Consider the following 27,733-nt stretch of genomic DNA (forward strand, 5'->3'; position numbering starts at 1 on the left):
CTGTATTTTTTTGCCAGCTATCCATTGTATCTATTTTCGATGAGGTAGCACAAATAGCAACAATTTTATTCAAATTGTTTATAAGCGAAAAACGCACGGTTTTTTAATGCACAATTTGAGAATGTTAATGTCAAAAAAACGGTGATATTTTTTAATAGGTCGCTTAATTACGTCTTTAAGATTACAAAGACGCTTTCAGAATCATGTTTGGTTCACAATTAACGCCTGTACAGAGGCTTAAAGTTCATAACAATGAATACAAACCCAAGTTTAAGTAAAGTACCTAATTTATTTTTCTAGACTCTTACTTTTTACTGTTTTCTTTTTGTGAATGGACAATGTGCTTGTGTCATGCACTAGTAAGTGCTGAAAAACATACTAAAATGGCGGATCAATACAGTAACAATGAATTAATGGGCATAGTGGTATCGTATGGAAACGCTGATGTAAACTGCGACACTTGTAAATAGATGCAGAGGTGTCGGCAGAGCCGGCGCGGCGCGCAGTGCTTGAAATTCAAAATTTTACGTTAAAATTTGCTCGGCAGCATAGAGAGCGGTCAAACTACTTGATTTTTTTTTTTAAATATTCCTTAAATATTGCAGTTTTGCAGTTTATTGCAGAAAGTAAGCAAGGGATATAATAGAAGGCTGAGAAAGTAAACAGTAATATTTATTACATACAATTATCTGGATATATACAGGGTGACCGCAAATTTCACCGACAACGTTTGACTGCATACTCACGACGATAAATAAATATGATTATTTATCGTCGTGAATATACAGTCCCTGGCTTTCATGCCATCATGGCAGGCACAGGTGGAAGACGTACGAGACAGGGTTTCGAATGCCCAGAATAGGCGACTAGTAAGGGTGCGAAAGCGTTACTACTAAGTAACGTGGTTATTGGATTTATCGGTTATGCGGCTATGGGAATATACATGGTCATGGGGTTAGGAGGTTTGAGGTTGAATGTATAGAATTATGGCGTTATTGTGGGTGCACAGCTCTCTTTACAGGACCATTGTGTGTAATAGAACTGGACAGTTTAAGTTATGAGGCTATATGGGGTTATCGGTAACACCTGACGAGATGGGGCTAAATGGATTACGGATTCGGATGCAGCGACCCCGAAAACATGTCGTAGACATAGTCTGACCTTCAGACTCAATAAACATTTTTTTGTGTGATAAGTTGGCGGATTTATACACAGTATTCAGATAACACAGCCACACAAAAAAAAGAAAAGTTGTATGTACTTTTCATGCGACATATGTTATCTGAAGTATTTTTGCCTCCTGATCACGAATCCGGTGTCAGAATTGAGCTATCACATCACAGGAATTTCCTAACCTCAAAAAACAGGTAAAAAATAACAAAAATTCATGAACCCAACCAATGTCACCAGCATCGCGGCCGATCTCGCCTGGGTTTGCCTTGCCTGCGCTCAGTATCCACTACAGCGACTCTCGCAACCTGCAGACGAACCCCGGGACGCTTCAGGGCGTTATTTGGAAACTACCATCTATATTTTTACTAACCTTTCGAATTGGTCAAGGACGCTATCGTCAATAACTCGAAAAGTTGTTGAGCGATCTGTGCCAAAATTTAATGCAGCACTCCTCAAGTCGCTGGCATTATCTCCCTAAACTTTCGTCCGAATCGGATGAGCTAAAACGCCGTTATACGGGGAAACGCGGATTTTACGTTTTCCGCGTTTTTAGCCGTTCCGCTCATTCGATCTCGGCCGAACCTCAAAACCACGCTAGATAATCCCTAGGTGGTTATCATATCCAAATTCGAGCCGAATCGTGCGACTACTAACGGCCAGCTAAGCCATAATAGGTTTTCACGTTTTCCTAGCTGCCGCCGAAAGTGTCCGCGCGATCTCGGCCGAACCCTCCAACCACGGTACTACTCCGTATCGTGCATCTACATACCACTTCTGAACCAGATCCATCCAGTAAGCCCTTTTACGAAGACGGGGAAATTTCACCGATGTTTCCAATTTCCCCGTCTTTGGGCCGAAAGAACCGTCTTCTGTGGGTCCCACCGCTCTGGCGGTTAGATGCAATGATCGGTAGCCTAAGCCGAGACCGCGGGTAGTTTTCTCAAAATGGGAGAAAACTCCAAAATCCCCGATACCGACATCAACTACCCGGAGAGGTCAGAGGGGAACGAGATCCGACGTCGACAGCGACGACAAGCGCTTTTTACTGGAAATTTTGGCGAACGATTCACGAACGTTCCGCCAAAAGTATGGAGATCGGAGGAAAGCGATCAAACGTCTACTTCCGACATTTGCAGTTCTTCAAATGGGAGTACATAGCGCGATAGAAGCGATATAGAGCGAATTGTAACAAACGATATTCTATGGTAAATGTCTTGTATATGTTAATTAAGAGCACTTATTGTCCGTCTTTACTGTCTAATAAATCTTTTAACATATCTTCCACGGTTTGATTGAAAAAACCCTGTCATCAAACTCAATAACTTTTGGAGCTTATAGCTCACAGGCTCGCTTCACGAGGCTCCCGTCAAGGCTGCCATTCCTTGACGCGGCCATTAATAGTGCTTAGCAACCACTACTCGCTTCACGAAACATACCACCCCAGGTAGCCTAGCCTGAGGTGAAGACCCTGTTCGATAGCCCCCTGCATAGAAACAGCGGTAAATTCCAGGATTCTTTTTGAGACCTGCGATAGCGTCCGAGACTGACCACCTCAGACGAAGATCCTGTGCGATAGCCTCCTGCATCGACACAGCGATACCCCAGGCTCCTCCAGAGACCTGCGTACCGCCCGAGGTAGCCCAGCCTGAACAGCGATACATTTCAGGCTTCTCCAGAGACCTGCATACCGTCCGAGGCTGAGAACCTACGACGAAGACCTTGACTCCGATTGTGCCGGCTTCATCGAGAGACCCGCACCTTGGTACAGGGCACACACATAGGCTCCTACGAGTCCTATCATTCAGACTCAATCGAGATCTGCAAATCTGCCAACTTTCCTCGTCAAACCTCTAGGCGGTCACTCGTCGAGGCAACCTTCCTCGTCAAACCCCTACGAGGCATTTTCTTTGCGACCTACGGGCACAAAGCAATAGGACGCAAGTCATTGCGGCGGCGTACTCAAAATTTAGCAGAAGTTGTCCTTGCTTCACAGGGCTCCCTCGAGAAACTCACATTTAAGGTAGTCAGTCAGGTACAAGACTTTCGGAGCAAAAGAGCTTGTTCCGACATTGTCGTACGGGGTAAGATGTATCCCTGCGACGCGACATCTAGTGCTACGAGGATTGGTGCCCTCGAAGGTACAACAAATAAATCAGATCGTGATTATATGATCAAGACTGAGCTGGACGAGATCTCGTCCCCATCTGGAGAGACCAGCGGTTGCGCGGACTGCTCTCACGTCTGTTTGCCGGCGAAAGATCTTCCGACACTCCGGGTGAAAGAGGAAATGGCCTCCTTCCCCAACGCTATCTCGATGTTGCGTGAAGAGTCGAAGGGACCGAAGGTGGTAGCTCGTGGAAGTACGCGGCACGGCGCAGCCACAGCGCCGTACGCGTTGAGGTCCGCTGCTACGCGAGTTATCGATACCGCCTCGACCACCCCTCACGACGCACTCACGAGGCCGAGTAGCACGAATGAGTTACATGATATAAAGAAATAAATTTATAGTTATACCATGAATGAGTTACTACGAAGTGGGTCACCCACAGATACTCGGGACGAGGTTATATCTACGTATCAACTGGCAGGGTCCGGGGAATCCCATGAGCCCAACCACGGTTCGCGGTTCGACCCCGATGTCGGCCTACCTCCGATATCGGGTGTCCAGGAACGTGGAACCGTTGGCGACGGCGATACAGTACACACAGCATTTCTACGAAATGGTACCCAGGTACAGGAGCAATGCGCATCTCGTTCGGGTACCATGGCATGCGAAAACCCCTTAGCCCACATATGTCGTAGGTGACGTAGCCGGCTCTTTCCATCTAAGCAATTCTGATACATCGCCCGTCCACTCTCATGATTTCCCCCGAACATTCGATCACCGCCTAAGTGGTCCCTATTTAGAAAGTCTAACCCGACACGGCGCTCGACGTGGGGCTTGACCATCGTCGTCGAGATCTCCCCCACGAGCTCGTGTCCTAGACACCACGTCTGTAGGTCATATCCACCACAGACCACAGTCGCTTGAGAATCTGCTGCGACCTGGCGTCCCAAGTGACGATTCATTTGAACTCCGTGCGTCTCTATCGCGGACCCAGGGCAGGGAAACCAATAATTCAGATCATATATCACGACATGGCGCTCAACGTGGGGCTCGAAGCTCTGCTTCGACGTCTTCGCGACGAGCCCAGGTTGTTGAATCTCATTACAATTCTCAAATATTAGGCACAAACGATCATATATCTCAACATGGCGCCCAACGTGGGGCTCGATTCGAACTTCCGATGTCTCCACCGCGGACCCATGTCGATCAAACACTACATACACCAAGATCATATTACACGACACTATTATATTTATGTTTATCCCTTGCTCATTTTCTGCAGTGAACTGCAAAAGTACAATGTTTAAGGAATATTAAAAAAAAATAAGTGGTTTGGCCACTGTCCATGCTGTCGAGCAAATTGTTGACGGGAAATTTTTAATTTTAATCCCTGTGCTGCGGATCCAAAAAAGTTCTCACAGTAATCAAAGCATAAAAAAGGCTTCAAAAACGCCGACGCCAATCCCATAAAACGATTAGTTGTGAACGAAAGGAGGAATTTGGAAAAGTATAGGAAAAGGAAACTTCTATTTACGCATCTCAAAAAATTAACCCTAACAAAGCCTGCTAATTTTTGAGAAACAAAAATATACTGCAAATTATTATTTCATCATACGTGCTACGATTGTGGGGTAAACAATCTATTAACAAATGAGGCCAAAAGAAATTGATTTAAAATATTTTACAGTTTGTAAATCACCGCTATAGGGTTCAACTGCGGCAAAAAATTTTCGTTTTTTCGAAATTCCGCTTATACAATCTAAGTTGAAAATACACTTTTTAAATACACTGTTAAACCCTTCATATCGCCACGGTAGCGCAGTCGGTCGAGAGTGCGGTGGCAAGCATTTTTCGGCTAGGCTGCCTACTCTGGTCCGGGTTCGATCCCCGGTGTCGGCACTGGCAATGTCGATGGATAATGGGTGTTTGTCCGCGTTTTTTCAAGTGTAGCCCCCTTCCGCACAAGCCTTTGGCTTTTGGATTTGGGGGTTGTCTCATTTCTGTGGTGTGTTTTATGTTTTATATGTGTTGTTTAAATTCTTTTTTTGTTACCATAGCAACGCCAGTATGAAGGGAGACAACTTGAAATTTTTAAATTGTCATAACTTCTAAATGCCTTAATAGATTTCAAGAAACGACGACTCATTTTAAGGAACTATTAATAAAATTTATTTTTATGATATGGGAATAAAAATATTATTTTCCTGTGCAACGGTAGACGCCGCACTATGAACGATTGGAACTACTTTAGTGTCAAAATCATAGAACTCTGGATAGAAAAAAGATAAAAAGGTTTAGCAAGCAGTATTTTAAAGGTAAAGGTCGATTTATTAGGCTGCTCTCAGGGAACGTTTAAACCTCGGTTTTTTCAATTTTTTTCGAATGCCACTATTTTTCCTCATCTGACTATTAAAAAATACATTTTTTTTCAGAAAGTAGATTAAAAAAACCTTAAATTTCCATTTTGGTAAAATTTATTTCACCTATTATATCTTGAGTGACTGGCATTCGAAAAGTTCAGTGTTCATAAATTTAGTTTCTAACAGTTTCTATCAAATTATTGTCCGTTTTCATTCAAGTTTATTTAAAAAAATATGTTTATTAAAGTACCTATACATTAAATGTTGGATAATTTATTAAAGTTTTAGACTGAAATACACAAATGTTTGGTTTTTAAAGATTTTTTTTGGACTTACTTAATTTTTACTTAAAAGGTAAGTCTCAAAAAATCTAAATATTTCGTTATAGCAACGAATATTTATCCCGAGATTGAAGCATGAATTTGTTTTTATGTAGGGGTAATAGTTTTAGAGAAAAGATAACCTGACCTTACCTCATAATCGAGTTCAAAATCTTTTTCTCTGATTTAATGTATGATATAAATTTTAAACTTTCCATGGAACTTTTTTCTTGTTTGTGTGATAAATTAAATTATACGAGACTTCATTTTTCAGCGTAATATTAATGTCTCTAATTGAACGGTAATTGTAGCTCAAGTATGACTTCGAGTAGAAAATGCATTCATTCAGATTGGATCCTACCTATTCTCAAAATTAGAAAAATAAAAATAATATACTCAGAAATATATATTTTCCCCAATATAGCCATTTCATCTGTAAAGTGAATGTAGTATCCTTATATCCAAATCGGTATGAAGAAAACTCTAGTTTATAATTTATTTCATACATTAAATCAGTTATTTCAGAGAAAAAGATTTTGAACTCGATTATGAGGTAAGGACAGGTTATGTTTTCTCTAAAACTATTACTCCTACATAAAAACATATTCATGCTTCAATCTCGGGATAAATATCCGTTGCTATAACGAAATATTTAGATTGTTTGAGATGGTAACCGTCCAAAAAAATCTTTAAAAACCAAACATTTGTGTATTTCAGTCTAAAACTTTAATAAATTATCCAACATTTAATGCATACTTTAATAAAAATATTTTTTTAAATGAACTTGAATGAATGAATTAATTTGATACAACACTGTTAGAAACTAAATTTATGAACACTGAACTGTTCGAATGCCAATCACTCAAGACATAATAGGCCAAATAAATTTTACCAAAATGGAAATCGAAGATTTTTTAACTTACTTTCTGAAAAAAATTGTATTTTTTAATAGTCAGATGAGGAAAAATAGTGGCAATCGAAAATAATGGAAAAAACCGAGGTTTAAACGTTCCCTGAGAGCAGCCTAATAAATCGAGGGCATTTTCAATATTTTTCCCTAAAAGGTAATCCCTTTACCTTTAAATGCCACGATATAGGTTTTTCGAAAAACGACAGTTTTCTATAACACTATAGCCGTTGCGCCCCCTAGCGGTGCAGTTACTAACTTGAAAATATTTTAAATCAATTTCTTTAGGCCGTATTTGTACCCCATAATCGTAGTAAGTCTAGTTTCCTATGTACAGCCGCTCCGTACCGTTAATGGATCGGATCACCATGTATATAATTGTTTTCCAGAATACCAACTTAGCACTTTTTTGGCAGTTACTATGATCTAGGGCTAGGGCATCACCGCCACTGACACCGCACAAAGATATCAAACTCTAATCGTAACAAATACGACACTTCTTTGTAGTAGAAAAATATCACTGGCGAAACGCATATGGGTAGGCTTAATAAGGACATTAATCCCAGTTAGCGAGAGTAGATATTCTGTGGCCCATAACTAACAGCGATAGCATCGTTCTGTGCAAAGCCGTGTAGCCATAGTACGGTGTTATACCGTTATCGACTGAATATTATATTATTGTGACAGCTATGCCACTAAATACTTAACTATCAACTTAGTTTGGTATAATTTTAGAAAATTTTAAACTACACTATGGTATGTGTTAACTGTATCTTTAAGACTGCTTCAGGTTACGGTATTTATAAAGAAAAATACGTGGTTCCTTCAACATTTAAAATTAATTTTGTAAAAATATTACATAATGTATCTCACTGTTATGTTACAATCTCAATTTATCTTAAATTTTAAGGTATTACATTCTCTAATTTTCTATTAGTTGATTATACAGTGTTCCAGTTTTATTGTGAAAAAAATAAGGAAAGGGTAGAACTACTAAGAATAAGGGGGTTTTGTTTTATAATCTTATTTTGAAATGTCAACTATTTCCGAGAGACAGGGTGTTGAAGTTGAGGCAAACAATCACTAAACTGGTATACGAATCGGTGTGGTAGAGACATGAGGTGTGTGTTTGCAGCAATTGAGGGTTGATTTGAAGCTATCATACTCCAGTCGAATTAAAATTTGAACGCAAAAAAATTATTACTAGACATATTATTGCACTTTATGTCGGGAAAGGGTATGTAGAATGATATCAAAAAAGTAACTTGAAAGAAGTGACGCTAAGTTGGCAAATTGCAAATAAGTTGCAAAATTACGTGTTCATTCACTTTTTTTACTGTCCATGAAAATCTAGACGACATATCGGAAAATTTCTTATTTTATGTTGTAGGCAATTAAATTACCTATAATTTAAGGTACCCGAAGTCACTTTTCACCTATTTGTTAACTATATAATAAAGGTCGAACGCGGAAAAATCGACTTTCAAAAATTGCGCATTATTATTGCGGAAAGGAGTGGATGTTGATAAAATTTATGGAAAAGACGATCAATCCCAAGATCAAGATGTGTCCCAAAGGCCGATTCGATTGACCGTGAAATTGTTCCTTCAACTATTTGTTAATTAGTTTCGTTCGTTTCTTCCAACTAATTATCAAACGTTAATTTTAGAAGTTAATATCGTAGATATAGGTTCTCTTATTGATCCACAGAAACGTATCGAAAAAGGAAAATTTGAAAAAGTTGAAATTAAGTTGCCCTTTACAGCTAACAAAGTAGGACGTACAAAACAGCGTTATAAACAAATTATCTCTGGGTCAGGCAAAGGCCCCTACAGATCAAGAAATAAAGGTGAAAAATCATGGAGAACTCGTGAAAATTACTGGGCGTGATTTTATTGTTGGAAAGTCTTGGGAATGATAATACAAAAGGCGTCTCATCAAATGGGTAATGAAAAAAGGATAGCGTCATTGTCATTATCATCAACAAATAGGCACAAATTCGTCATTTTTCGTTCTACGCGTTATTGTAAAAAAACTATTAATCTTAGCAAAAAAGTTCAACAGACGATTTGATCTAGAGAAACTTATCTTTAAAATGATACTTTATAAGTTAAAATTACTTTATAAACAAAAATGTTATTGCAACATTAAACGGAAAAAGTGCTTTTTCTTTAATTGTCATTACATTTTTTAATAATTAATAAAATGTTACCAAACTTTCCCAAAATGTGAGTTTTTATATCCTTAAGAGATGTGCAAAAGATGGGCTCGATCGGTCAAATAGTTTTTGCAAAATTCCATTTATTTATCCCATTTTTGCAAACAGGCCCATTTTCAAATGACTATTCCGGGGGCAGGGTTAAGACTAAAACATTCTTTTTGGGCTCATTTTCTTCGAAGTAGGGTTTCTGATTTCTCGGCCTATTTTTTTTCTCGGGTCTCGAGAATTCTCGACTAGGAATTCCCGGGAATTCTCGAATTCTCGAGAAATTTCTAAAACTTAAAAAAGTCATAATTTTGGTATTGCAATGCGAAATATAAACATGCTATTATACTTAACAATCATCATTAACATTTATTATTTATTCAGTATTTTTATTAATTACTTATGTTTCTACTTCTACTAACAAAACTAAATTAAACTTTGAGTTTCTTCTTAAAAACCTTTAACTTGTTTTTTTATTAAACACTTTCAATATACTTATGTTTATTTCAATGTTTTTGAATCGTAGTTTTCTTCCAATAATAATTATTAATAATCATTAATCATGCAGTCTTTTAATTAAATAAATAGTAAATAAGGAATTTAACCGAAGAAATCTTAAAAAAAAAAAAGCTTTAATTTAAAGATACAGAAGCGTTCTTCCTATTAATTTATCACTTCAACATTAGGTATCTGCTTATAATAAAATTTCTACACAGACTTATAACTAGGTACAGGGTGATTCACTATATTTTGACCCCCCCTTTAACTTTTTTGTTTTAAGAGTTATAAAAAAATGTGAAATACAAAAGTTGCACGATTTTTTATGAAATTTTCGAATATGATAGTAGAAAAACAAATGAAGTTCAAACAAAATGGCCGCGGATGTTAACTTTGTTAATTTAAATGGAACACCCTGTATATTTTTACACATTTGGATAGAACGTTCCCTGTCGAGCACAGTCATATATGGTTTGTTGGGTCCATCTCTAACAATAAGCGAGATAATATTAAAAAACGAAAAGAACGTTTTTTATTAAGAAAATAAAATATTTTGTAATTGTTGGACGTTTTTCGGGCATTTCTGCCTTTTTTCCAATTACGTAAGGATTTAGATTTATTTGCAATATATTTTGACATATCGAACATTGATATAGTCCAAAATGGGTATAAGTATTTTAACTAAATCGCACTAATTAGTCCGTGAGGGGCTTATTTACTCATGGACAATGTTATATGGTAGGCCGTGACAGTGACAGGTAATATTATGACAACATTGTTATTGTTTGACAGTTTGTATTATTATTTATTTAAAATGGGTTACACAGAAGTAGAAAATTTAAATATTATAGGAATTAAGATAGAGTAGTTAAGATATTCTCCATAGTTTATTTTAATTCCTAATAATATTTCAATTTTCTACTTCTGTGTAACCCATTTTAATTAAATACTAATACAAACTGTCAAACAATAACAATGTTATCATGACATTACTACCTGTCACTGTCACGACCTACCATATATAAGATTGTCCATGAGTAATTGGCCTCACACGGTCTAATTAGTGAGATTTACTTAAAATACCTATACGCATTTTGGACTATATCAATGTCCGATATGTCAAAATATATTACAACTAAATCTAAATCCTTACGTAATTGGAAAAAAGGCAGAAATGCCTGAAAGAGGTCTAACAATTACAAGATGTCTTATTTTCTTAATAAAAAAACATCATTTCGTTTTTTAATATTATCTCGCCTATTATTAGAGATGGACCCAACAAACCCTATATGACTATGCTCGACAAGGAACGTTCTATCCAAATATGTAAAAATATACAGGGTGTTCCATTTAAATTAACAAAGTTAACATCCGCGGCCATTTTGTTTGAACTTCATTTGTTTTTCTACTATCATTTTCGAAAACTTCATAAAAAATCGTGCAACTTTTGTATTTCACATTTTTTTATAACTCTTAAAACAAAAAAGTTAAAGGGGGGTCAAAATATAGTGAATCACCCTGTACATTAAAAAAAAAAAACATCAAAGTAAACTAAAGCCTTAAAAACTTAAAATAAATAAATCATGAGCTGGTAGAGAAACCACTTTAACCGCTCAGTTATTTGTCGAGAAACGAATTGAACGCATGAGTGAAACGAACTCCAGTCAAGAACTTAAGACACGCGTGATTCTTAAATTTCTCGATTTCTCGATTTCTCGACACTTTTTTCTCGTCTCGAGTAAGGCCAGATTTCCCGGGAATTCTCGCTTCGAGAAGTCTCGACCAGAAACCCTACTTCGAAGGGACTTATAGCTGGAGAAGCAATTTCAAAGTCAATCTAATGGGCCTTTTGCACACATGTTAATCTTTGAATTGACCATATTTTCCATAAATTTCATCAACATCAATTGCTTTTTGCAGTAATCATGTGCAATTTTCGGAAACTGATTTTTTCAGGTTTAACATTTATTTTACAGATAACAAATTGGTGTACTATGACTTTAGATCCTTAAATTATAGTAATTTAATTTCCTACAACATCAAATAACTAATATTCCAATAGGTCATCTAAATTTTCGTGGGTAGTAAAAAAGTGAAAAAAAAAACACGTTTTGCAATTTGCCAACTTAGCGTTACTTCTTTCGAGTTACTTTTTTGTTACCCATCCCAGTTATAAAGTGCAATAAAATGTCTACTAATGTAACACTTGTTTATTTTTAAAGTATTGTAATAACAGTAATCAATATATTTTTTATTTAATGAAAACTCGTGGTTGCTTTGAATCAAACCTCAGCTGTTCACACAGAATGCGCCAGCCAAGTGTTTATTTACTCTTGAGATAATGTAATTTATGAGTACCAAAATGTAACCTGGGATGCCGAAACTAAGAGAGGGGGTCTTCCTTGTGACAGTGGTGCCTGGCCAGCGCCCAAATAAGGTTGATTGTTGGTTGGTTGTGTGCTAGCTTGAATACATTTTGTTTGATGAATTGTGAATTTGTGAGTAATATGCCATACTCGTTTATGTTTATGAAAACCCCAGGGCGCGCCACGTGTTCTCGGTCTTAATGGCTGTGGTTCATTCGAAGTGTGCCTTGCATGTTCTACGGGGTCTTACCTGCGCTTCGATTGACACATACTGGGTGGTGTTGAGGTAGGTGGCATAATAATATAACTCACACACCTGGTAGTTGAGAGGGTAACTAGTTGGCGTCCGGGGGAGCCTCGACTCATTTCAGGTAATAGCTAGTTGTTGAAGAAAGAATTATACATATTTGCTAATTAATATAATGGAAACTTATGAAAGGATATACCTTGAATTCTAAAGTTAGGGGGAGTGTAACTCCCCGGTGAGTTACCTATTTATTTGTTTTTTTATTGACAGAGCAGTAACTTTGATATTTGTTTCATATACCCTCTTAATTTCTGACTAATGACCCGGTTGTTGTCGAGATAAACTGCTTTGTGATGACCCATGTATAAAAGGTAACAATACCAACAATAATATTTACTTTACATAAATAACACAGACCCACAAAAAAAAAAGTTGAAAATACCAGAGACTATACCCACCTATCCTTATATATTTTGACGCGCTGAAACCGAATCCGGAGTCAAAATTGCTCCATCACCCTTCAGTTTTTTTTAAATCGCGAAATTTGAAGATTTTCCGTGTTTTTGGGCTAGTTTTTCGCGATTAAAAAAAAAACTTAGAATAATTCAAAGAAACGCAGGTTTACTAACGCGAGCTCAAATAGAACTTCCGATGTCTCCATCGAGGCGAGGGCCCATGTCGATCTTACCAATAATTTAGGTCATATTCGGCGACGTTGCGCTCGACGTGGGGCCCGAAGTCCTGTTTCGACGTCTTCGCGGGGAGCCCACGTTGCCAATTCTCTCAGTAATTCTCAAATATTAGGCACAAACGATCATATTCCACGACATTTTGGACAAAAAATTATATGATATATATTTATGTTATTGTTATCACTATGTTATTATTAATATAATTCAAACTACAAGTCTACAAGTATTAATAAATAAATTTCCACGTTTTACATAGACAATAATGCGTAAAAATATCGAACTCTACAAAATTTAATCAACAAAAATATTAGTCCTCATTAAAATTTACCTTTTTGAAATTAACAATGGATATTGGATATTGAGCTTAGAATAATTCAAAGAAACACACGTTTACTAACGCACGCGCATTGACAATAGCGATGTCCACGACTTCGGTACCATGGTGCGACAAAGCGAACGTGATTTTTTTGTCGTAGGAGCTAAATAAAATTCAGAAGATAAAAAGGTAAATAAATTTGTAGCTGTCTAAGAAACCAACGTAAAAAAAAATTCGAAGGCAACTTTTCACTATTTTAAATAATCAATCGAATAGTATACAGGGTGGTCGCGACGTAATGGGCCAAAATTCATGGGTAGATTCCCCAAGTAAAAATATTGCGATTTAGCCGAACTTACCTTAGTCCAAAAGTTGATAGTTAAAAAGATACAGAGTGTTAAATGTAAAATATTATTTCAGTTTTTTTTTAATTTATTCCTTAACAAATGCAAATATCCTCACAAAATTTTGGGGATTGGAGTTTGTTGAGTAGAGGAATTGAAATCTGTTCACATTTTGGTTAAAGTTCATAGAGGGCGCTAGCTGCAGTAGATTGAATGTGTTAAAAACGACATAACTTTTTTGTGCTTTAAGGTATCNCTCGTTTCCGAGATGCATGCCTAACTTTTTTTTTTTAATGGAATACCCTGTATGAGCTTTTCAAAAATATATCATACATGACAATTGTCTTTTACGGTTTTCAAAATATTACGTAGTTATTATTATTATTACTGTATTGTCATGAAACATGAGATATTTTTAAAGAAAATATATTTTTTTCAACAAATAAGTAAAATATTGAATGAAATATATGAAATTAAATATTTTTAATTAGGAATACGATTTTTAACAAATGAACATTTCATGGCTTACTATAGTAATGTTTCATACCTATTAACAATAAATATGTAATATCTTGAAAACCGTAAACGATAAGTATCATGTAGTTATAATATATTTTTGAAGAGCTCATTTGACGGTCTTTCTAATGGCATAAAGCTCCCTATTTCTCGATATTATCGAAAATTTCTGTGCAGAAATCATAGATGCCACCACAAATTGTGATCCAAACACAAATTTAAAAAAATATAGATTGCCCCGTCTTATGTTTCCTATATACCTACCAATAGGCTTATACCTTATAGACACTTTAGTGTGACCCTAATCTAAGGTGTCATCTCACATATATAGGCAACCCGTAACCCGCAACATATTGTCATCATAGGTAGTTGAAATTGTACAGACCAAATCTGACCCGTGTGTAAGCTGGCAACATTATTAATCTTTGCACCAATATTTGTAAAGTAGCGGTATATTTACTGAAAAATCGTAGTAATTTTTTTGTAAATTTTTCAGATGTGGGGTATAATACATTTTGTTGTAAAAAACCTACCTACATTAGTCTTTTCACCAGTATTTATAAAGTAGCGGTAGACTTCCTGAAAAGCAGCAAAAAGTAGCAGCATCTTTATCTTGGCAGTGTCGTAGGAGCTAAATAATATTTAAAAGGTAAAAAGGTAAATATATTTGTATCTGTCTAAAAAACAAGGGTGAAAAAAAATTCGAAGGCAACTTTTCATTATTTTAAATAATCAATCGATTAGTATAGAAAAAAATTGTTTTAGTTTTGTTACATCATTAAAATTAACGATTAAAAATTTGAAATTGTTATAACTTTCTTATTAAAAATTATATCTATTTGACTGGAAAGAATAGTTACATTTTTTTTTAGAGTAGATTGAAAGAAAATTTACAAAATTCATTCATTTTTCTCTTACGATTTTTTTAAATTTCTGAAATCTTCCCTTAACTTCTAGCCTCCCTAACTCTGTTAATTTTAATAGTACAAGAAAAAGTCAAGAGGCCATTTTTATGTAGAATTGTAAAACTTTTTTTCTAGCCCTTACCCTTTTTGAGTTATCTTGAAAAACCCTTTTGTTTTATCTTTTTTCACCCTTGGCCGGGGGTTGAACAAAAAATTACTCTCACTTATTGTTATAATATACCTTAAACTAACTCATATCAAAAATTCAGCAAAGTTGGCCAAAATTTCGATTTAAAGGCGTATTTAATCCGACTATAAGCTACATTTGCAAGCGCGAAATTTTTGGCATTTTTAGAAGATGGCACTTACCTCTGAGTTGTTTCATGTGAGCTACAGCCATTCTGAGAATGGTCAGTTTGTCAGGTTTCCTGGCAAGGGCACTACATGTAGGAACCATGTCTGACAACTCGGTGATGTACGCCGTCATCTTGTTTCTTCTCCTCCTCTCGATTTCGCAATGGTTCTCCCTACAGTAATTTGCAAGAAAGGCAATGGTCATTACATCATTTGTCTAATGCAAGTAGTACTCAAGTACAACAACATTTCGCTAAGACTCTCGGGTGTATTGTATAATATAACAATCAATAGGGTGGTTTCAGGTTTCACAACGATACAAAAACGTATTAACAAAACTGTCTATGTAATCTATGTATTATTTAAAATTTCAATGCTGCTCAGAAATATTCAGTAACATGTACAATTTACAACATGTTTATGTTTGAACATTTACAAACACAGTTGACTGATAAAATGTTTATTTAAAATATTATTAGAAACAGAAAATGGATGTGGTATCCATTTTCCATTCGCCAAAATATCTGCAATTCGTGCAATATCTCGCAAACTGTAAGAAATAGGCCTTAATAGACCTTAATAAAATAGAAAACAAATTAAATTTTGCATCTGTTTGTATCAATTTTAGCAAAGAATTCCATTTAAAATCAAGTCATCTATTATCCAAAATTTGGAACTTCTAACGAACCCAATTACTGTTTTTCTATTCAACACGAAAAATCGAAGGGTGCTGTTCACGAATTTTCATTCGGAATAAATTTTATTTAATATTGTGTATTGTCAAATTAAGCTTATTTTTTAAAAAGATTAAGTTATGTCCAATATGGTTTACATTTATGGCTTTGCAGATGGAAATGGTACTGAGGCTAGGCGAATTTACATCGAAAGATTTACAAATCATCCAATTCCAAATCCAAGAATGTTCAGAAATGTTTTTCAAGGTCTTTCGAAGTCAAGCTCATTTCAGAAATCCCTGGAAAACCTTTGAGTGTTAGAACATCTGCGTTGGAAGAAGCTATTCTAAACGAAATTGAAGACCCAAATACTAGTATTAGGAAGATCGATGCAAATCTTTATGTGAATCATAAATTTGTTTGGTCCGTTCTGAAACATCAACCTGTATCACATACAAACGGTTCAAGCCTTACTGCCACACGATTATCCTGCTTGCCTACAATTTTGCCACTGGATTTTGCAAAAAATTGAATAAAATGTTGACTTTACCGACGAAGCTAATTTTTCCAGAGATGGTCTGATGAAAACCCTCATGCCATAATGGAATCTCGTTTCAACATCAGTTTTCTTTGAATGTATGGGTGGGTATTATTGGAAATTTTCTTGTTGGGCCTAACTTTTTACCAAGAACTTTAACCGGTGCCTCCTACAGACATTTTCTTGAAAATGTTTTACCTGAACTATTTGACGGTGTTCTCTATGCGCCAAGAGAAAGAATATGGTTATGCACGACAGGGCTCCTCCACATTTTAGTTTGACTGCTCGTGAATTTTTAAATGAAAGATTTGGTAATGACGTGATTGGACGAGGCGCTCAAGAACCATGTCAGCCGTGGCCACCCAGTTCGCCCGATACGAACTCTATTGATTTTTTTTTGGGGACATCTCAAGACATTAATTTACAAGGTTCACATTGTATCTGAGGAGCACTTACGTCAACAAATTATAGCTGGTTGTGATGTGATAAGAGCTACTAATGGAATTTTTGCACGTGTTCCAGCAGCAATTTCAAGAAGATCTGAAACATGTATTTTGGCGGAAGGTGGTCATTTCCAACATTTGTTATAATAAATCATAGTAAAGTAATTCCACTGTTAATTAATTAGTTTGTTATTATTTAAAGTAATGTAATGAGTATCGTAAAAATGCACTTGATCAAATAAATCAATTTTGTTGTTAATCGGTTTAGAATACAGAAAAGTATAAAGAATCAAAAAGTGAAGATAGTACAGTGGCGCATATGATGACCTATTTTACTTGTAATATTATACAGGGTAATATATTTGTTTTGGCAAATAATGATCGATAATACCCACACCTCTGCCACTGGTAAGTTTCTAAAACTGGTAACTTTATGTTTCATACCTACTGTCATACTAAATACGCACATCGTTTGGTTAAATTATCTCAAGCGGTTTAGAAATTAAAAATTAAAAACTGATTTTTTCTTTAATTTTTGACACGCTGTAGCTGAACAATGGCTGTCCTAAGACGCCCCACATTAATATAAAAAAAAATCCTTATTTTTGGCTACAGAATACGCTACTGGATTTTTTACGTTTTAAGAAATACCCTGTATATATGATTTTTTACAGTTTTTGACCAAAAACTGCCAATATATCAATGAAGATGCATTTTTTCGAAAACAAATTTCAAAGAAAAGTTGTTCAAAATTAAACTTCCTACAAAATTGCTCGTATTTTCCCGTACATTTTTAAATGAGGTACAGATTATGTGGCTATAATAAATTCAATCCAAGTAGGTAAATTGATGATAAGTACTGGATAATATTGATGATCCAGCATATGAAAATAATATAGTTAATAGTTCTTTCTCCACTTGTGTGGCGTTTTGACAGCTTCCCTATTTTACTGTTAGAATATTACATCAAATAACAATCTGAATATTCAATTCTTGAATAAATACACATACACAAAGTTGCGTCAAAGAAATAGGTTGTTACGTAATAGAAAAGACGGAGTCCAATTTTGTATTCAGCCCAGATATTGAAAACTGCCTTGTCCAACAATTCGTAATTATCTATTACGTTCTTTTATAAATGTCCTTGTTCAAAATATGTAGTATTATTCAAAAATATTTAAGTATATAAAAATACATTCTTTCTAAAAAAACACTGCGTCCCAAAATGATGGAACAAAATTCAAATTTTTCTTCCAATTCAGATTTTAAAAAATCGGTGAAGCAGGTCAATTAGTAAATAGAAATTGTTATTTTTCTGCAATATTTTCTATTTTTGTGAGACGTGTTTGACAGACCTAAAACATTACTGACATTTTTTTTAATTGGACACTCTATATTTTAGAGTATAAATAGCCCTTCTAAAGATGAATTCAGCGATATAAGGTAATACCTATTTTTTTGTCTAGTTGTCTATCTAAAAAGCAAAGTGTATATGAACAGACCAGACACAGAAATCGTATCAGAGAAGTTCGACCGATAACTTTGAACACCAAATTGGGCATTGTGCATTGTTAATGGGGGCCACTTTGAACATTTGCTGTAATAAAATAAAAAGTAGTACTAAACTATTGTTTTCATTTAATTCCTTCATTTTTGACAACTATGATAAAAAAGTAGGTATAATCTTATATCGCTAATTGACCTGTTTCGGGGATTCTTTAAAACATGAATTGGAAAAAAGAATATGAATTTTGTTCCATCATTTTGGGACACAGTGTATAACAAAATAATAATGCCTAGAATTTTTTCTCCTTAAAAATACTAATTTATTGTCCTGTTTCTAAGTAAAATTACATTTTAAGTGTAGTAAATATACATATATCGACAATGTAAATTTACATTTTGGGAGAATTACACAAAAAGTATAAAATTATATGCTTACTGTAACTGTACTTGTATGATATAATTTTACATTAGGCACCTACTACGACATCAAAATAACCATGAAATTTTTATGAATGTACTAAAGTTTTAGGGTTTAAGCAATCATAAAAATATTGCAAACTCAATGAATTTTTACCCTTACTTTTAAATCGCCAGGTCTAATTCTTCCAGAAGTAAAAAATTTCAATACTCTGTATTTGAAAAATTAGGCCGTTTGGAATATACAGTGCGTCCCAGGATAAGTCAAATGACGTTTGTAAGAGACAAAAAAAATGTTAATATTGAAAAATGTACTTCTAGGATTCAGTCTTGCTTGCTCGTGAAATAAAATCTAGCATTTTAAATACCTACATAAAATCCAGTGCATCTTAGATATTTTGAAAAATCTGATATTTTTAATTAATTGTTCAGAAAATTTTCTTAGTATGTACAATTTCAGTGTGTTAGGCCTACTCTGATTTTTGCTTAATTTCGGGTTTTTTCTCTAGTAAAGTTTCCTTCTGTATGAGATACCATAAAATGTTGTACAAAAAAATTTCTGAGAATGACTTATCATGTATGTGTGTTTTAATGTCCTTGGATTACCTTAACATTTTGCCATATTTTAGATTTTCCTCAAAGATCTCCCCCATCCGATACAATGGACTTATGCCAATGTTTTTTCCAACTCTCGAAACAGTCTGAAAAATCCTTTTCCGGTACGGCCTTCAATGCTTTCGCCTTTCGTCGATTCGACATTTATTTTCTCGATCGTATCGAAACGGCGTCCATGGAGTGGCCGTTTGAGTTTAGGGAATAGCCATAAGTCACTCGGTGCTAAATCAGGCCAATACGGTGGTTGCGGAACGCCACGAGTTGAATTTTTGGAGAAATGGTCTCGAGTTAATCAATGCTGTGAACCGATGCATCATCATGATGCAAAAACTAAGAGTTGTATGTCCATAATTCCGGCCTTTTGCGGAATAGCATCACGCAAACGACGCATAACACTCAAATAATATTCCTTGTTAACAGTTTGGCCTGTTGGAAGAAATTCATGGTACACTACACGATAATCAAAGAAAACTGTCAACATGACCTTGATTTTTGAGTGACTGGCGTGATTTTTTCGGTCTTGCTTCACCTTTTGCACGATATTCACTCGATTGATCGGATGTTTCAGGGTCGTAAGCATAGATCCAAGTCTCATCTCCATGCGTTTTATGGCGTCTTGGTAGTCAGAAATCATTGTTTCAAATAAGTATGTCAACGCGACGCTGTTTTTCCAAAAAGTTGAGCGTTTTTGGAACTAAATGAGATTTGATGCATCTAAGGCACAAAAAATCTTTTAAAATGGTATTTACCTAACCTTTTGAAATCAAGTGAAGTGAAAGTATCAACAAGGTATCTTATTGTTAATCGACGGTTTCCGAGCACAAGGTGTTTGATTTGATTAACGTGTTGTTCATCAGTTGACGTCGCTGTTCGATTTTAACGCTTTATCCGCCTTCTTTAAAGTCTTTGTAAACATTTTTTTGTGACCTAACCTCAAAATTAAAGGCCTTTTGTATTATCCTCAATGTTTCCACGGCAAAATATTTATTCCGCATACAAAATTTAATGCTTACAAAAACTCGTGTAGCTCTGCAATAATTTAATATATTGACTTGAAACTCCGCATATATATCAAGGACAGTACTACCAACCTACAAAAAATAATTGTATGCTTTCATAATACCCGCGAATTTTAAATAAGTAATTCATCTCATTTTTTGAACACAGTGGTACATCAAAATTTTGCACACAATCCAAGTCCAGAAGCCGAGATATCAAAGATTTTACAAGTGCGAGCCATTTAGAATGCCCGTCATTAGTTTCCAGAGCGCGCGCGCTTGTGCGCTTCACTTTATAACTTAATTACTAATAGTAAATATGAAACATATCCTATTATTTTGTTCTTCAAAACAGAAGTATTCAGTATTAACCTCCATCAAGCGCATCGCTGTAAAATGTTAATTGCGTCCTCTAGATTTGTTTTTAAAATAAAAAAATTATCTCGGCTTCAGGTCATAGAAAAACATTTTTGTTTTTTAATGTTAGTGAAAAAATGTCTGCAACTTCTTTCTTTAAAAGTCATTTTCATAAAATAAAAATTGAGTTATTTGAAAAAAAAACATGCCCAAAAAAAGAGCAATAATTTCAGTCAATCGTCAAAATAGGCCTCTTGCAGAAAAACATATTTTAATAGTTTTTGTATCTACACTGAATACTACAAACAATGTGTAAAGGTTTTGTTATATTAATTTATTTTTAAAAAGTTATTAGATATTAAAGTTTTAATCGGTTCGCTTGGCGCGCAAACGCCATGGACTGGGATGTCGATACGTTGACGTCATCGGTAAGTAAATGGCAAGCGCGACATATACAATAACGCCTTTCGACAGTGCAGTTGACTGCTTTGGTTATTAAATGTGAGGAGTGGTGTCAATAAGCAGTACGATACCTTATATATACTGTAAATTTGTGAAGTTAAACTTATAATAACTATGGCAAATCTGTGCAGTGATGCACAGACTTATAGGGAACAGGGGCCACTCGGGAAAAATATAAGCCAAGGACGGGCCACTACAAACAATATTTATTAACACAAAATTTTTTATAATAATATAATAATTTTGAACAGAGGGCCTCTTGATGTATAATACAATGAAACTGTATTAATTTCTTGGTATTTATATTTTTAGTTTGTAAATATGTTTTTAACAGAGTTACTATCCCAGATGTACTTCCAACCATTGAAGGTGCTCCGTCAGTTGTAATTCCAGATATTTTCGTTAAATCCAAATCCATTATAGAACATTTTTCTAGAAGAGCTTTGAGCATGTCACTTCCCCTGGTTTGACTTGTCAAAGAACTCATACCAATCAGTTCTTCACTCACTTCAAAATTTTGCGTTACACTTCGTAAAAATATTAATAGTTGAGCAGTTGAACTTACATCTGTAGATTCGTCGAGCGCTCTAGAAAAATACTCAAAACTTCTCGATTTCGTAGCTAATTGCTCTTCTATATTATCTGCTAATGCGGTAATTCATCCGATTTAACTGAATTTTTTCAAACTTCTTTACATTTTCCGGACAAATTTTTTTTGCGGCGATATCCAAACATTGCTTAACAAACTCACCATCTTTAAAAGGCCGACAAGTTTTTGCTATTATTCGAGATATTTCAAAGCTAACTTCAGTGGCTGTTTCAGCTTCTTGAATTGGTTTTGTAAACATAGATTGCTGGCCTATTAGTTCCGGTTGTAAAGTGGAAATTCTTTGCGTTCGATTTTCGCCAGTTAATTTGGTAAAAGTTGGATGCTGGGTTTCATAGTGCCTTTTCACATTATATTCCTTCGGAATAGAAACACTACTCTTGCATATTAAACAGACAATTTTGTTATGCGATGAAATAAAAAAGGATTTTTCGGTCCAAATATCATGAAACTGTCGATTTTCATCTTCAACCTTACGACTACGTTTCTTACTGGGGCCTGGTTTATCCATATCAAAATTAATATTATATGTTACAGTCGGTAAAAGCCAAGTTCGAACGACGAAATATTTACTCGTCACAGATTACAGTTCTCAAACAGTATAACGTTCGCTTATCCGTAGTCAAAACTTAACTGCCCCGGTAGCCGGCTATGCGTCGTATTTATACGAGTTACCAAACATCGAGAACCATCCACTTTGTTCGGGGATCGACGTGTTTCGCGAATCTGTAATCTAGTTGATGCGACAGATTTCTAGTCTCGTAATAATATGCTTGGACCGGAGCGCGGCGAGTAGAATATTTTTAAAATTCGTTGGCGGGCCGCATAAACATCGACAGCGGGCCGCGGTATGTGCATCCCTGCTCTAAACCATATAGTCCAGACAGCATCTATTTCAAAAAGTCCATATTTGGGTAAATCGTATATCCACGGATTTTTGGCTTTTTGGCTTTCAAATATCACTAGAAATGAAAATTTTTCTATGCGCATAAAAAAAACGTAGGCTTAACTTTTGGCGGCACGATATGTTAAAAAAATTCGAAAAACGTCATATTTTTCTTCCTATTTAATTATGTATCTTTTCAAGAGTTCATTTTAGGAGAAAATGGAAGAGGAAAAAAATGTTTGTAATTAAATTGTTTACAAAATATGACTAGTTACAAATCGAATGAATCATGAGTACTATTGTAAAAATCGAAAAAATCGCCAAATATAGGGTTAAAAAACATTACTTTTTAGGGAATCTTTTTGAGGTCTTTAAATTGGGTTGGGACTTTCATACTTGGCTCAAGAAAACTTCATGTTATGTAGAATCATCACACCAAACTTCATCAAAATCGGTTAGATAGATTTTGCATAATAATTTTGCAGGTTTTGAAAAAATATTTGCAATTTTCAAAATTTTGCACAGCAAAAACCAAGGCACTTAGATACTTGAAAATTTAATCACTCAAACTTACAAACGCTTTCTGAAAAATTCGAATCCGTCGATTAGGAGAGCATAGCATAAAATTTTCATTTCTAGTGACATTTGAAAGCCAAAAATCTCCGTGGATATACGAATCATCCAAACTAATACAGATACCGCCTAGTCTAATACTATTACTGGTGCATTGTACCGATGTGTGAAAATACATCAGTAAAAACGCCAGAAAAAAATGTATTATAAAATAAATTTATGTAGATAAATCACATTTTCATACCTGTTTGCTTTTATTCCCCTTATTTCTGCCGAATAAAATAAAATGCTTTTCAAAAAAACTCCGCAATCATCATGGAATCCACTCTAGGTAAATTGTCTGATTGGGCTTTAGCATAACCTTGTTCGGTCATGTTACAAATATTCTTAACAATTTTTAAAAAACTAATTATGATTATTTAAAATAACAAATTTAGATTCAAAATATTATTTAGGTAGTAATTAATATCATGCTACCCGAGGAAAGCTCACTTGAACTAAACGTCGAAAAAATTAAATATTATACCTACACAGACTTAATTATTTTGCTACATAGGTGCATATTTAGGTATACCTACATAATAGAATAGAAACCAGTTAATAAATATAACGGCACATCAGTATCGTTATCGTATCGTATTAAACTAAAAATAATAAATGTTTTTAAGAAGTAATAGGACCGACATCGTTTTCTAATGTGAAGCGGCCAGTTTACTTACCGATGACGTCGCACCAATAGCAACTCTTTCTATGACACGCCCCTACAGGATGATCATCTCCAAATCTCAACGTACGATTTAGTCAATTTTCGAGTAGAATTTTTCACAAAAGATTTTATAATTAATAATTTTAAATAAGGCCATATTTAAATATGCGAACTAATATAAAAAAACCGGCATGTGCAAGAGGACTATTGTATAACAATATGGTAATATAACTCTTTACGAAGAAAATGAACCGAGAATAGTTACTGTAGGGCCATCCGCTGAGAAGATTTAGTCAATTTTCGGGCGCGCCTTTTCTTTCACACAATCGATATATCTCGAAAAATAATTGGTATGTATATTTAAATTTTTCAAAAAAGTACTTTTTGGCTTGCCGCGAGCTATGCTTGCAGTAAATAGTAAACGAGTTATAGAAGAAGAGAAAAGAGAAGATTTTTAACGGTTCTTTCGATATATCTCGAAAAGTAACAAAGCAATCGATACTTACAAATCAGTCGATAGATCTTTTTAAAACCTACAACTTTCTCATTTAAAATTTTTCGATCGGTGCTATATTTTTTTAGTTATTTTGGAGCAAGTTTAAAGAACAAGAAACTCAATTTAAAATTTAATTTCCTATACGGTCATATTTTTTCCAGGTAATAATTTCTGTAAGCACTTCTCTATAATGCTTGGACTAAAACAGTTACGAAAAATAAGCCACTTTAATACATGCCAGAATATTTTGCAATAAGACAGTAGAGTCCACTCGACTCGAAGGCTAAGAGAACAATCTATTCCGTATTCTTTAGAATGTAAGTTATACGAACCGACCCTGGAATGTAGAAGAGACCGAAAAGAACGATTACTGTGCGACTAGGGGTACGGGGACAGAAGGAGGATCGGCAGCGTGGGAACTCGTGGCCGCTGTTGCCGTTCTTTGGTCTACACTATTCGCTGTATAGTCTACCCCCCGCGGCAGGTCACGACTGCTCGGAAACACGATGCTAGATGCTCCCTTTTATTACCATCCACGAGTATCCTCTACTTTGGTACTTTCATGCCTCGACCTTTGTATCTATACAACATGTAAGTTACCAATATGCTGTTTTACAGCAATTTCTAGATGGCAATAAGTGTTCAGATTCCTGAATCTCGAAGGCATATTTCTTCCAAACATGTTAAATTAAAAACAATTTTCGGTACTTTTTTAAATAAATTTGTTGTGCTATATAGCTTAAAACTGGCAGTTCTACGTATTATAAACAAAGAGGTCATCGTTCGCTTAAGGATAGAAATTGAAACCTCGTTTCGTCTAACAAAGTATGTACCACAATATTCGTGTAGATGTCGTTACACAACGTTTGTAGTAAAATTGTACTACAAATTAATAATCGAGAATTTTTATGACTACATGGAGGAATTAATCGCCCTATGCACTTGTAAAACCATATGACGGCGCTATATATAGTGTGTTCCAATTGAAACTTCCCACCTGGAAAATGTCGACACGTCAATTTCTTTTCAAGGGCGACGCTTGATTGCGTAAGTTTTGGTGTCTTGGAAGCTACTCCTTAGACAGGGGCGTAAAATACCCTTTAACTTTAATGTTGAGTGACACCTCATTTTAAAGCTTTTTCAATTCTGCTCACGACGACATACGACTTGAAATTTTGGTTTGGATATGACAATAAAATCATTAAAAAACAAACATTTCGAAGCATTTCGGGCTTTATCTGACGACATTCTTCCAACAATTCGCCGACGGTCGCGTTGCATAAATTTTCCACTTTTAGTGTCCCCATAGAAAAAAATCAAAGGGCGTTAGATCTGGCGATCTAGGACGCCACTCAATTGAACCTCTGCATCCTATCCAATGATTTTGAAAGTTCTGATTAAGAAAATCAAACATAGCTATAATGTGGTGAAGCACCATCCTGTTGAAACCATACATCCTCTTCTGGCAAAACGTTGTCATTGTCCAATATTTCCACAGTCATCGGGTTGACATTCGTTTCCAATTGATTCAGATATATGTTTCTATCCAGATTTTCCGGTAGGAAGAAGGGCTCTATGAGTATGCACGCCCAAACATTTCAATCAATTACCTCGGATGCTGCCTATGAGTTTCATAAAAAATGCGTGGACCTTCATCACTCCAGTAGAGGTAATTATGGCGGTTGACTCGGCCATCCAGTTGGAACATACATTCATCGGAAAAAGAGATTGGGTATAAAAAATTTGGATTCCTTCACTCATTTTGATCGCAAGCGGCGATCAGGATCGTCTTCATTAATTTCTTCTACCAAATTAATTTTGTATGGATGATACTTATGAACTTTTAAGATTCGGCGGCAACAAGGTACTCCTGAAGTAGGTATTCCTGAAGTACTTGCAAGTTTCCTGAGACTCAAATTTGGTTCCATTGTGATGTGACCCAGGACAGTTACCTGAGCCCTCATTACGTACGACCTGTTCACGATGATGCTTTTTGTTTGCTTGCAACCGATCCAGTTTCCGAAACTTTATGCACTAAATCCAGGATGTACCGATGCCAAGTGTTTTTGTCAGGATGACGATGATTAAAAATCTGTGCTGCCTGCCGTGCACAGTCATTATTCTTGTAGAAGAAACTAATTATTTCCACTTTTTAAGCAATAGGCCTCTTGCACATGCCGGATTTTTTATATTAGTTCACATATTTAAATATGGCCTTATTTAAAATTATTAATTATAAAATCTTTTGTGAAAAATTCTACTCGAAAATTGAATAAATCGTACGTTGAAATTTGGAGATGAGCATCCTGTAGGGGCGTGTCGTAGAACGAGTTGCTATTGGTGCGACGTCATCGGTAAGTAAACTGTCCGCTTCACATGTAGGTCCTATTACTTCTTAAAAACATTTATTATTTTTAGTTTACAATAGTTTACATACGATACGATAACATACTGATGTCCTCTTATATTTATTAACTGGTTTCCATTCTATTATGTAGGTATACCTAAATATGCACCTATGTAGCAAAATAATTAAGTCTGTGTAGGTATAATATTTAATTTTTACGACGTTTAGTTCAAGTGAGCTTTCCTCGGGTAGCATAATATTATTTACTACCTAAATAATATTTTGAATCTAAATTTGTTATTTTAAATAATCATAATTAGTTTTTAGTTTTTTAAAAATTCTTAAGAATATTTGTAACATGACCGAACAAGGTTATGCTAAAGCCCAATCAGACAATTTACCTAGAGTGGATTCCATGATGATTGCGGAGTTTTTTCGAAAAGCATTTTATTTTATTCGGCAGAGATAAGGGGAATAAAAGCAAACAGGTATGAAAATGTGATTTATAGATATCTATATAAATTTATTTTAAAATAAATTTTTTCTGGCGTATTTACTGATGTATTTTTACACGTCGGTACAATGCACCAGTAATAGTATTAGACTAGGCGTATCTGTTTTGGTATAGGGTATTTTACGCCCCTGCCTAAGGGGTAGCTTCCAAGACACCAAAACTTACGCCATCATGCCCGCCTTGAAAAGAAAATCGACGTGTCTCGGTTTCTTTTTAATTCCGATATTTTCCAGGTGGGAAGTATTAATTCTGAATGCAGTAATTTTATTTCATTCAAGTTATC

The 27,733-nt window shown here is 35.2% G+C and overlaps 1 protein-coding gene across 5 annotated transcripts in view; it reads right to left on the bottom strand.

The window, feature by feature from the left end:
- The window catches only part of LOC108912677 (aryl hydrocarbon receptor nuclear translocator homolog), a 182,073-nt gene that overhangs the window by 51,604 nt on the left and 102,736 nt on the right, over positions 1-27,733 (bottom strand). For 4 of the 5 annotated variants that reach the window (XM_018717994.2, XM_018717995.2, XM_018717993.1 and 1 more), the window contains one exon: positions 15,327-15,487. In XM_018717994.2, coding sequence (XP_018573510.1) covers positions 15,327-15,487 — 161 coding nt within the window. The remainder of the gene's footprint in view (positions 1-15,326; positions 15,488-27,733) is intronic. The other variant, XM_018717992.1, reaches the window with a different exon arrangement.

This window comes from Anoplophora glabripennis, unplaced genomic scaffold, assembly GCF_000390285.2.
Source record: "Anoplophora glabripennis isolate ALB-LARVAE unplaced genomic scaffold, Agla_2.0 scaffold584, whole genome shotgun sequence".
NCBI classification, from domain to species: domain Eukaryota; kingdom Metazoa; phylum Arthropoda; class Insecta; order Coleoptera; family Cerambycidae; genus Anoplophora; species Anoplophora glabripennis.